The sequence below is a fragment of the Protopterus annectens genome, chromosome 6.part0 (assembly GCF_019279795.1).
Source record: "Protopterus annectens isolate FY-2018-M chromosome 6.part0, PAN1.0, whole genome shotgun sequence".
NCBI classification, from domain to species: Eukaryota; Metazoa; Chordata; order Ceratodontiformes; family Protopteridae; genus Protopterus; species Protopterus annectens.
Window position 1 is genome coordinate 422,373,084 of NC_056737.1, and position 13,757 is coordinate 422,386,840.

Here is a 13,757-nt window from a genome sequence, read left to right on the forward strand (position 1 = left end):
TTTTCAACACACCCTATATCCCTGGACCAACTCCAGAAACACATCCCTGCTCAACATCCATTTGTAAGAGTGTACCTCAATTCTGCTTAACTGGTCTAGCAGGGGAATGGGCATGATACCCTGAGAGTTATGACTGACTCCTCTAAGTGTCCTGCATTCATGGCCAGCCTACACAGAAGATGATAGTCTGCCCCCCCCCCTTTGTTCATGTAGATCACTGTGATGTTTCTGTAACGCTATTCAAATCCTCTGGCTACCAAGTAGGTTGAGGCCATAACGACTGAAATTACTGCCATCACCTCTTTGATACTGATAAGCTCTCTCTCTGACCTTTGTCCCAAGTTGCTTGAATCATAAGTTTTCCTGAGTGAGTTGTGTCTAAGAAGTCCACACTGAATGTCTGGGTGCCCGAGCCTAGCTTGAATAGGAGCCTCCTATTTGAGGATCATCTGCTGTATTCACTACAGGAGCTCTTTCATAATACAGAGACAGCAGGAAAATTAGGCTGACATATCCACACCTTGCAATGCTCTGTCTTTTTTTTTTCTCAAGCACCACTGGAGTGTCCTTATGTGGACCCCTGCTAGGGGACCAAACATCAGAATTCTGGAGGCTACATAACAGTTTTCTGAAGAACTCCCCTGCTATAATCTGACTTTGTAATGCTACGAAAGTAAAAAATGAGGTTGTAAACAGCACTTATCTGAGGAACGGAGTTCCTCTCTGGCCTGTAGTGTTCAAAAGCACTTTCAAGAACAGGACATGCATGGTAGGAAGTAGCTGTGACTTGGAAAATTCAGAAAGAGCCATAGGCTTTAGAAGCAGGACACTGTAAACTGACTGCATATCCTCTTGGGTTGGTAGCTGAAACAGGCAGTCATTCAGCCATCCAGACAGAGGTAAATGTGAATGGCCTTCATTTTACAGTAGGCAACTAATGCAGCCAGGCACCTTGTAAACACACTGGGTGTAGTAGATAAACCAAAAGTTATGGAAGTAAATTGATAATAAGCACATCCTGTTTCACATACAAAACAGGGCAAACAGTCCCAGATGTCTTATTTTGGGCGGTGGGCTTGGGGAGGGGAAAGAAAAAAACTCTGTTGAGTTACAGCTGTTCCCTTGAGGTGTCTAAGCCCTATGCCCCCCAAACTTTCCTTTCAGCTCGCCGTTTACTCTTGGACTACCCTTTCTTCATTTTTTTGCTGTTTGCCTTTTTCTTCTCAGGTCTTTATCTGATGAGGCAATGAACAGCTATGGTTTGACATAAGGCCAGGGCTGGATTCTCAGCCATGCATATCTCCTTATAAATTACCAAAATACTGCTGCTGCCTTATCTAATGCAACCACTGCAGCATAGCTACACTTATCGGAATGCTTATTAACCTGAGAGGCAAGGCTGCATAATTATAGCACTTTGTTCTCTCTCTCTCTCCTCAGCCTTGTCCTACATGTGGGACACACAGTATTGTGCTACTTTAACATGCAAGTTTGGCAATTAAATGCCTCTTAAGTCCCAGGATGGCAGAGGTGTAGACTTTCTTCCTAAAAAGTCAAACATCTTACTTTCTAAATCACTGGGAAGAGTTTTTTTTTTTTTTAATCCAGGTAGACCTTTTACTGAAGTCCATAAGTAACACAGCTAGCTCAACAATAGATTATTTTACAGGTAGTTGCAGATGTCCTCCACTGTATAAGATATGGTTGAGCTTCCTGAGACCAGGGGTTTGGCAGTCTGGCTCCAAAGATGCTGGTAAATGCATCCCAAGGTATCAATCACTGGAGCAGTCAATAAGGGATTTGGCTATGGTCAGTCCAAAAATCCCCTACACCTTTTTGGAGCATCATAGTAATTCCTCAGGCTCCTATTTGAAGAAGTCCACCATGATAACTGAAGATATCTAAATAAGAAACCCAGTGGCAAGGAGTCAGAGGAATAAGTTGTACTCAATGGATGACTAATAGCTAAGAGGGAGGACATTAAGTCCACACAGGCCAGTTCAGCCACCTCAGAATCAGGGGAATACAATTCCTTAGGGGGGCATGTTTTCCTTTTTTTAAGAAAAGGGATCCCTGAAGTTGTTGCCATGATGATGGCTGTAGGTTCTTAAGGAAAAGCAATATGTCCTCAGCCAGCTTCATTCAGTCTTATGTAGAGGGGCCTGAGAGAGAGATAGAAGGCCTAGTCATCTCAGGCTGAGGCAATCTAGTGCTTTCAGGGGTGGTGGCATCCTTTTAGGTCTTGAACAAAAGATAGACACCAAAGACTTCCATATGAGAACTGCAAATGCCCCTATGTATCACAGCTGAAAAGAAAACCATCCTCACCCTTGGTAATCAAAATACTAGTGCTAGAATCATAAGCTTGTGGAAAGCTATCTGACCAACAGAATCTTGTAGATTTTCGGATTAGAAGGATATGGTATCACTTGAGAACTTTAACAAAAGTCCCAGGTCAAATTAGCATCGAGATCAGGATCTACAAAAAGACTTCACTAGACCTAATGTCCTTTATCCTAAGGTGGCCTTCAGATTCAGTGGATTCTTTCCATGAATTCAGATTAAATTGGCTTCTTCGGATCTCCCTCTCTGTACTTCTCTGTTCATTATTTGAGCAGTGTAGCTGTGATATGGATGATACCATGGCAGCCTAAGACAAGCTGCAGAGCCTTTTCTAGCTGAGAATGTCCAGGACAGAGCTAGCTCTACACTTAACAGCCTTCTGGTTGAATACAAAACAAAACATATGGACAAAGCCCACAGCTAGCTCATCTACCATCCACTACCATTCCCTAGTCTAGCACCTCTGAAGTTGAGCGGAAAACAAAAATAATCAACTATTAAGTTAAACAACAAAAATAGGTCTTTTCTAAATTTACAAATCTTAGTAAGTCACTTCCTATACTTGCAGTAGGTAGCTTGCAACATTTATAGCAGGTGGTAAAAAGCACAGGGAGGGTGAGGAAAAGGGCACAGCATCTTCCAGTGCAAAGTGTTACGGGGTGTGATCGAGAAGAACAATAGCTGCACTCTTTTTCTGTACCAGCATTTCTGACAACAGCATGCAGGAAAGTAGCATTTTTTTTTTTTGCTCTTCACTTGAAAAGTTGATGGGGTGTGGCATGGATTTTTCTGTAGGAAGCAGTTTAGTACTTGAATAGCTGAAGGGTGAGGTGCTATATCTGGAACCAGTATGGGGCACTAGATAAGCTGGCTACAGCTCTGGCAAGTCGCTTGCTACACAACATGCACTACACATGAAGCACTGAAGTAAGCATTTCAGTCCTGACAGCAAACTCCTTTCAGAACCGGCATTCAAAAAAGCCAGTATGGAAATAAAGGCCAGTACTGCACTACTGCTGATTTCCCCTCCTAATACCGTGCACTAGCCTAGCTACGTATCTGTGGAGAGGAGGCAATGTCATACTCGTGTCCCTAAGCAGAATAAATATGACATGAAGGTCTTTGTGCAGAATTTGCTTTCCCTCAATAAATGTAGTTACTAACTTTAGCTGCGGACACCTACAACCCAGATGCAAGACATTTACTTAAGCTACAAACAAGCACACAAATATATACTAAGACTGTTCTGGAAATCTAGCTGAACAGAAAAACCAACAATGCTTAGATATTTTCATCATGACTTTACTCTTTCTTGTCCCAGTCTGAATCAGGATAACGTGGTTGAAAGTCCCTCTTATACAACAAAAATGCTGATGTTCAGGTGGGAGGGTGTTTATTCAGCCTTGAGGAGGAAATGTGAAAAGTCCTGAAAGTGGGACTGGATCCTGCGTCTTCAGCAGCAGCAATTCCAAGTACGATCACTGTGCAACAATGAATAATATATAAATCTGTATACTTTTAACTGGCAATGATTTAGTCATAGAGAATGCCACGTGTAGGTGGAAAACTTGAAATTTATGGTGGTTAGATCATCTTTTGCTGGCTGGTGCTGCTCCCTTTATTCCAAATTTCCAAATTATCTTAACTCTCCAAGCTACATGGCTGCCATCCCCCTCCTTACCAGCAGAAACATTCAATCTGGTCAGTGGGTTGTAGGATGTGCAGAAATAATGAGAGCTTACCTATGGTAGCATGATTCACACTGCCATGGGCTGCTCTGGCAAATCACTGTTGAACTGTATTAATAAACAGAACAAAGAAATACTGCAAGAAAAATTATAAACATATACACACACACACACACACACACACACATATATAGATAAACAGATAGATAGATAGATAGATAAATAGATAGACAGATATGGTTCTACTTCAAAATGTTAAAAACTCATAACATCTAATTTCAAAACAGCAAGACCATAAGACTGAAAATTCAAAACATCTAAAACTCATAACATCGAATCTCACAATATCGAAAACTACAAAGCAAATATAAATAACACCCCCTCCAACTATAACACCACTAAATGAAAAAACACACTTTTTACTATGTTTCTGCAGGGAGGCAAGCCCCCTGCACCTCCCGAACCCCCAGTAAATTAAATATACCAACTCTGAGATGGCACTACAGCGGGAAAAAGTTAATTTCCTAACTCCATTGTATCGCGATCACCGTAAAGAATGTACACAATGTCTAAATCACTTACCTGTATGGCCTAAAAACACGTACAGAGTGGCATAATAAACATTATATACAGATTAACAAAATAAACTATAACACTTACATGTTTGATGATACACTACTCAATTTTATAAATTTTTAATGTTGTGAGATTCGATGTTATGAGTTTTAGATGTTTTGAATTTTCGATTTTATGGTCTTGCTGTTTTGAAATTAGATGTTATGAGTTTTCAACCTTTTGAAGTGCCATATATATATATACACACACACACACACACACACACACACACACACACACACACACACACACACACACACACACACACACGTATTAACACACATGAAAACTTTTAGAAGAACCTCATGTTGTTCAGGAATGAACGCAGGAATGCTTAAGGAGAGGCGAATTCAAACCAACAGATGAAAGGTTAATATTGGCAGCCTAAGATAGTGGGCTACGTACACGTTGGTTTACAAAGTCCATCGAACATGTGGGAGAAACAGACAAATGTAGGTTTTGTAAAACCGAATTATAAACCGTTGCACACCTTGTTGCAGGCTGTGACATACTAATGGCAGGACTGTATACTGAAAGGCATAATAATGTGGCAAGATTGTTGCACTGGGGATTGTGCAAACATTATGATACTGACGTGAATGAAAAACACTGGAAACATGAGCCACAAAGCATCACAGAAAATGATGAAGTTTATATCACATGGGACCACCCATTACCAACAGTTCAAAAGACAGATACTAGAAAACCGGATATAGTGGTTCAAGAAAAGAAGACAAGAGTAGCATTGATCATTGAAATCGCCACACCCAGTAACTACAGTGTCTTGCGTACAGAGAGAGACAAAGTCATAAAATATCAGGATCTGCAGGCAGAAACAAGAGCAATGTGGAAGAAAGATACCCAAACAGTTCCAATAGTAGTAGGAGCAATGGGTCTTATAAAAATGAACCTACAATTGTATTTAGATACGTTAACAATCCATGTAACTCCATAGGAATTGCAGGAGGAGTCTTTAACTGGGCACAATGCGGGTACTCCGAACAACAATTTTGGCTGACATCAAAGATTGAAACAATACTAATTTTATGAACTTTAATTGTACTTTGATTTAGAAATGGGGTCTATTCCCTTCATGGTATTAGAAACCCAAAAGACTTGGAGAAATTAAAAAAAGTGAAAAGATATACATATATATATATATATATATATATATATATATATATATATATATATATATGTACACACACATATACATATATATCTATACACAACAAAGTCCCCGGTACCTCAGCATTTTGCCACCTGAGGGAGCTCAGAAGAGAATCAATTTCTTCATGGACTAAGCAAGTCAATCTTCATCGGCCAAAAAAGTGAATTATCTTTATAAAGTCAGTGTAAAGAACACTTCAAAAATAAAAAAAATTTCAGTAAATATATTTGTGCAAAAACGGAAAGGAATGGTTAGAAAAAGAGAAGACCATCCATAGTCTGTATTTAACCTTTGTTCAGTGTACAGAACTTTAAAATTAGTGAAACTTCAAGTTTCAACCCTTCTCCTGAATAAACACACAGGCTGTCAGTAAATTGACAAAAGACTGAATGTTTCCCCCCATGCACCTTGAAATAATGTCAACAGGTTCATAACTACACCTTCTGATGATGTCAAAATGATGTAACATTCTCATTCTGTTTTTTTTTTTTCTTTGATTAATATACCATAAGTCTCACATCCTATAATATATACTACACATTCACTTTTATAAGATTCACTGAAGAAATGGTACCCTATACTGGAAAAGCCCACTTAGACTATGTCATAATAGGCAGCTGTGAAGGAAAGTTTAGTTTTTCCTTTTACTACTTTCTTGCATTTTGTGTTGCTTTATTGCTTTCTTCTATTTTGTATATTGTGGTGTATTTTCATTACATTGCGTTTTAATTGCATTCTGTTTTCCATTGCTTACTTAAACCAAAGATGTCTCTCGAGAGTCACTCAGAAGCTCACTCAGACTCTGCCCTTTTATTGCTTTCTTGTATTTTATGTTGCTTTATTGCTTTCATCTATTTTGTATACTATGGTGTATTTTCATTACCTGTACTTTTAACTGCACTGTGCTTTCCACTGCAGATTTAAACTAGGAAAGAAACAAAAGCTGTTTCTCTTGTGAGTCACACGAATTGAATTTTCTTCACCCTCCCTCTCTCTCTCTCTAGCTGCCTGGCCATTATGTTAATTTGACCACACAATTCCTTCCCTCTCCTCTTTCACTGGTGCTGTCAATAAGCACAAAACTAACATTCTGTGAAGTCACTCCCCCTTTAAGCTACTTAAGTTATCGGCTCTCCCACTCAATCAGACTCTGAAATACAACCAGAATATTTAGTGACCCCTCCATCCAATCCATCTTGCTCTATATTAACAAAAAAAGCTTGAGTAACTCCTCTCCTTCACATCTTTGTAACTGCTTAGGGCACACTGTTAGGCTACTAACTCATTTTTCCTTCTTACTTACAAAATCTGCAACATCTGATCAAAGATCCAGAATCACTGAAGAACCCACATTATGCTTTTAAGTATTTATCTTGAGATTAGTGCTTCTGTTTTGCTCCTGGTGAGAAAAGGAGCATACGGACATTATTTTCTGGAGATTGCTGATCACCAGAAAGCCTGATAAGTGGTTCATAGGAGCCAGTTTGGAATTTCTGCTGTTCTCCTGGTGAGAGAAGGAGCAGAGGGTCACTGATTCCCGATGGTCTCAGAATGGGGCGGGAGTGTCTATGTGGGACATTCTTGATCTGGTTGCTGTTCAAGGAATCTACTACAAAAAGGCTAAACAAGCCCAGAGACTCCTGCATCATCTGGGACAAGACTGCTGATCACCAAACAGATTGTGGCCTGTTACTACCTTGGGATTAGTACTACTGCTTTGTTTCTGGTGACAGAAGAAGCAAAGGGACATTAAATCCCAGCAGTATGATGATGTGGTGAAATCAACACTAGTAGTAGTCAATGAGGTGTACCCCACTATTCATCATTCTTGACAAAGCTAATTATTTTCAATAAATACTGCTTGATTAGCTACTGTCTAACCTTAATTTAGAGTTGTCCTCAATAGCGCATTCATAAATCAAGGTCTGCTAGAGTAGCTTCCCTCAAGTGTTTGGGAATGCCCTGTATAAACGTAGGCATCTTGAGTTGACATTTTCTCAGTAAAAGTACCCTGCTGGTGAATGGTCTCTTTATAGAGGTGCACTCCCCAAACGTTAACTTCCTGGATACTGTTTGTGAGCCATCTGGCGGTCAACTGAGCAACATAAGGGTTTATACCTAACCTCTTGAGTTTGTCAACAATGTCCATGTGGGGTATTGTGTCATATGGCTTGGCCAGATCAATGTAGGCAGTGTGAACTTGCCTTGGTGACATTCTCAAAGTCGTCCACGAGGTTGAATAGACATGACCTTCTTTTTGGTATCTGCTTCTCTGAAGTCAAGGCCAATATCAAGGGCCTCTGGCTGACTAAAGTTGCAGATGATTGCAAATTAGGAGCAGTCACAGAATCCCCTACCAACACTATATGAAAGGCTGACACAGACAAATAACTGGTATCAAGCCATGGACTAAAACTAAATGCCACGAAATGCATATTAATAACCTTTGGGAAGTTAGTCACCCTTGGTAAAACTACCACATTGACAACACACCCTGAGAGTCAACCAAGTGGTCAGGGACTTCGGGACACACAGACAGTAATCCAGCGTTCAACCATCATGTGTTTACAGTATTGAGAAAATCATTCTATGCTGCGCAACTTATAAACAACAGTATGGCATCTAGTTCCAAGGAGGTCATTGTTCCACTGTATTCAGCATTCATAAGACCTATCACTGAGTACAATACCCACTTTGTTACATACCTCGCCTGGCACATCCAAAAACTGGAGCTCCCACACAGATTCCTCACAAAAAGAATGCAAGGCATAAATAACAGTTTCTATGCAGACAGCCTCAAAGCCTGATCCCAGTATTCTATCTCCTACAAGCTGTTGAGGGAAGATCGATGCCTGGCACACAAGGCATCTTCAGACCCTAGTCTGACAGATCTCTTGTATATCTGCAAAACAAACAGCACCAGAATTACCTGTTCCCAAGACTCGAACCTTGCCTGCGACAAATTGGACCTGCTAGAGGGAGAGAGGCATGTATCTTAGAGACTACCCCTTCTCTGGAACAGGCTCCACATCCATGTAAAACAGAGTTCCTTGTTAACCTAACTAAAGTGCAACTTGAAAAAGTTGACAGGGATGCAGAAATTCACTGTTGGTTTAGCACCTATGTCTCTAATGGACACAGACAGTCTCTGTAACTCTCTCATCTCCCACGCCCGTGATTCTAAATATATCACACCTCTCAACTGTCCAGATTTTAGCAGAATGTTCTGATTTTTGCCTCACATTGTTGGCCTGGTCCTCATAAAATTTGTAGTGTTCTAGCAAATCAGTGAGGGTTAAAGTCACTAAATAATGACATAAATTTTAGTTTCAGTCTTCGTATCCTTCAGAAAAATGCATGGTAACAAATCCTGTTATTCTAGCAACTTTCTAAGAGCAATATTTAAAATTTGCCCCTATTTTTGGGCCTCTGTCCAGATTTCTTGCACTAAGAGGCGAGTAAAATATTTACTCTACAAACCTCTGCTTACACTACTAAGGTACTAGAACCTGTTAAACATTTATGATGCACGTCTAGGCTTAAAAATACTTCAGTGGTCATTAGTCTAGTAAACACCTATGAAACTGTCAAGTAAAGAACCATAAAAGTTCTTAACAAATGGGAACATTTTGGACTGCTTATATTTAAACACTAGAAAATGTTAGATTACCAGTGATAAACACAGAATGTGTCCTAAGACTCATGTAAATCTGGTCCCAACTTACGAAATAAAATGCATTTAGATGAAATAATAGACTAATTCGAGACAATGTGCCAATAATCCAACACTAGCTTCCGAAATTCCATCAAATCTATGCAGGAGACAAAAAATCCATCTTTCTTTAATAAAAGGTTACTGCTATTAATATCTGAGCTAATCCTCCTACTCTTTTCAGTGAGAAGTTATTGGTCAGTTCAGTAAGATATGTCTGGAGTTGCTAACTTGCATCTCTTCATTCTTAAAAATGAATCAATTACATCTTGCTTTATAGATATGAATTCTATAACAGTGGTAGTGTTAATGCAGGGTTTATACAATTCACCATGTGACAACAGCAACACTACAGAAGTACAAAGAATGAAAATACTTACTTCTGAAGAGTTCTTTGTATTGAGATTACAAGGATAAGTGGACATGGCTTTTCTGTCTGAGGCCAGCTAACTATTTCATGAGGAAATTAGGTGTCCTCTGAGTTCCCTCTGAAGCCAAAACTTCAAGACACCAATGGCTTTTTTTTGTGTGTAAAAGCTTTCCAGCTATTATTTCTTCACTTTGGTCTTTTCTTTTGTGTTAAGCCCTATCTCCTGTATGCTGGGTGACATCTTACGTACTAGACAGGAACACAGGCACTGTGAGGGACCTGCCCTAGTCTCTGCAGTGACATGCTACTTAACTGCCATGACCATCGTCTACCCATTTCTCAAGCTCCCAGTCTCCATGAAAGTCATGATGTCAGGTGTGCCCTGCAACCCCCCCCCCCCACACACACACACACAAGAAAGATAAGCAAGCAAATGCCTTTTCATTCCTCTTCAGCCCTAAATCTGCTAGCTCTTTTAGCAGTCGGGCTGCTATTCAAACAGGTTTAACTGGGTCATACTCAGGACTTCATCCCTCTAGGCCATGGAGAGAACCTCAGCTGTTCAGTATCCTTAATGCAATGCGTAGTTACCTAATTCCCAGTTCTAAATTAATGATCACAGGACACATTGTCCTCCAACATTGTTTCTTGAAACCTCAGTGCTAACAAAATTTCTGCACTGTATCCTTTTTTTACCTTCTGTTTCGGCAACCAGTAGACAAACCCAAAGAAAAACAAAGTATGCTAGATCAGCACAAGACTACCACATGTAATGGACAATAAGCAGCACATAAAAACTAAAAGCCATATAACTGCAATCATTTTTTTTCTTGTACGAATCGGCATAATGTTCAAACCAAAAAAATGGTAGAACTTACCTCAAAGTAGCTTCTGTAAGGTCCATACTGCTTCTTGGATTTAAAATTGTAGTATTTACTTACATTTATGACAGTATAAATTAGTTACCCTGGCCCCTAGATAGTCAAAAACAGTTTTTAGCATATCTGCTAAAACTATTTTCTGATAAAACTATTATCTACTCACTGTACCACATAAGGCTATTTACAGGTCTTGCATGCAGAAAGATCACAGATAAGGTACAAGGCATTAATGAATTCTGATAAAATTGACATTTTTAAAACTGAATGAAAAAGAGCTAAGCTCTTAAAATCAGTAGCAGTTCTAGTCTGGGTACATAATGCTATATCTATGACACAGTTAAAATTTAATAAATTTGAGAAAAAAATGTGGTATGCATCCAATTGTGAATCTTTTGGCAGGAAAAATTAGACTGCCAGAATAAACTTCACATCATATATAAGCAGCCTCTTGGACAGGATTTCAAAACTCTGAATGCTGCAAGATTTGTGGCTATAATTCATTCTACATAGCCATAACAAAATTCTGAGATCCTAAATTCCTGATTACAACAGATGGAAACAGACAAACCAAAATAAGTACTTGAAGGCTAAACAACTTGCCAATAACAAACAAAAACAGATTCCTTGGTCTAGTTTACACAGTTCACTGTTAAATTTGTGATACTGTATGTAACTACTGCGTTATGCACTCAGGCAAATCAATACTACCACAGTATTTTAAAAGCAAATGCTCTAAATTTTCACAGACATTTGCAGTTAATTTCATACAATTCCTAAAGATTAACTTTTGTTTGCAAAATATCAACCTGTGATAGGTCAGAAGGTGTGCAGCACTTTATTTTTGAAGACATACTACTTCCATCCCATATACAGCTAATTAAACAGAAGGAAATTATGAATCTTCAGGTTGTCTGATATCCACAATTTTCTGTTTGATATTTCAGCTGTTCAATTTAGCAAGATCACATTCTTCAAAACATAAATGCTTAGCACCTAGTATAGACAGCCGTTTTGTTAAGAACATTCTCTTACCATTTGTCTGGTCTGTCCGTGGTTAGGCATACCTAACAAACATGAAAGAGAATAGATCTTGTAAGACTAACTTTTTGAGGAAATTAATAATCATCATTGCTACATTTACAATAAGATATTTACTATAAAAAAAAAAACCTATGTGATAAAATTTCATCATATCACCAAAACAGATGGCAGGCAAACCCCCCACTACTTTTGATTTTCTTTACATTCACCTTCTTTCTGCTTCTTATCTGCTCATAGCATATTATCAACACTTTGAAAACTCCAGGTTTCAGTGAATTTCTGACCTCCCCCTCCCAAATATCTCAAGTACCCTTATCTTATATTGGTGCTTAGTTTCTACTAAAGCCACTGCTTGCTCTACGCTGAAGTATGTAATGCATGATTCACTGCCGTGAAAGAGTAGCACACAACTCAGCAAGTAATCTTTTAAATTTAATTTAACTCCAGTTACCTAATTGGTAAATGGTACAAGACCACCACTTTGTTGTGAGACCTACTTAGTTAGTTACGCTCAAACAACTCATTCAGCGCCTCCACAAAACCACTGATTCATTACATGACATAGTTACTGATCTCAAGTTGCTACATACAAAGCTATTCCCCATGGCAGTGTGGCATATCTTCAGTGCTAGCAAGATTATCTCATTCTTCTAATTTAGAAAGCTAAGAATGTGGTACTTGTTGCAAACTGTAGTCATGTTTTACATAATGTGGTAGTCTTTAAGCAACACTTAAGTACTAAAGAAGGCACCAGTAATAGGAAAATGAATTCTAGTAAGAGCAGTATTCTTCCCCCATAATTAGCCATGAGAACTACTACTAAAAACAATGGAAAACAGCATCACTGTGACTTCCCAATACACTAACTAATATTGTAGAAGATATTACTATAAGCACAGAAAAAGGGCCAACACTTTTCTGCAAAATTAAAGTTTTTTTTTATAGCTAAAGCAACACATACATGAGCAATTACAGCACATCAATACACATTAACAAATGAGTGCTAAAGTTAATGTTTCAAGTAAAGTGGGTGCTTTGGCCAACTCCACTGGGACAGTGGGATAAAGCCCTGTCTGCAACATAGGCAACCCAAGTTTGAGTAACTACTTTGGTGCCTTTGTTGGATTTGCCAGTTGAGGAGAGAAATTAAGATGCTAGACCTGCTCGACTCTCTTCAGGAGGCAGTACAGGGAGCAAATGCTCAGCTATGTTCATCATGGTTGAATCCCCTGGTAAAGACTAAGGATTGCATAAAGGGTGCTGTCTATAGGGGGGCAATTAATTACATCATAAAGTGTGAACGCACTTCACACATGCCCAGTACACACCAATTTCTTGGATGATACAAGCATGCAAAGGGGATGGTGGGGCTTACAAACAAAATGCAATTCCCCCAATATGTGTATAAGGTCTCTCACTTTCTAGTTTGCTCAACCCATGCCCCAGGGCAGATTATACCATGCAGCATTCAAATCAAGTAGCAAATGGGTGACTATGAGGAATGAACTAAGTGGCTGAGGGGGGCTGGGGCAAAAAGAAAATTCTTCTGGGCTCAATCTGATCATACATTTACTTGAAAAAAGTAATTGGGGAGATTGCCTAGTCGATTAGTGCTGGCCATGTAAGAAAGACCTTTTATAAAAATTAATTAAAAGTTGGACTTTCAGAATTTAAGTAGAGGCAACAAAATAGACAAGTATGTGAAAAACTGGCTTAGAGTATGGCAGTGAATGATGTGAACTTGGAAAAATAGAAGCTAGCAAGTAGACTGCCTATGACATATGACATGGTAAGCATTAAAAAAAAAGTATACTACACTGACAGCAGGAGGAGACAATAAGCTAGCTTATCTAATACACCTTGTAAGAGCATTTAATACTCTGCTCTACCATCCATTCCTCCTTTCCCTGATTCCATGCCTTCTCAAATGCCTCTG

At 39.0% G+C, this 13,757-nt stretch overlaps 1 protein-coding gene across 5 annotated transcripts in view; it reads right to left on the bottom strand.

Moving 5' to 3' along the window:
- The window catches only part of MTA1 (metastasis associated 1), a 3,368,231-nt gene that overhangs the window by 258,518 nt on the left and 3,095,956 nt on the right, over positions 1–13,757 (bottom strand). For 3 of the 5 annotated variants that reach the window (XM_044074165.1, XM_044074166.1, XM_044074164.1), the window contains one exon: positions 11,813–11,844. The exons of the other annotated variants lie outside the window; for them this stretch is intronic. In XM_044074165.1, coding sequence (XP_043930100.1) covers positions 11,813–11,844 — 32 coding nt within the window. The remainder of the gene's footprint in view (positions 1–11,812; positions 11,845–13,757) is intronic. 5 annotated transcript variants of the gene reach the window in all.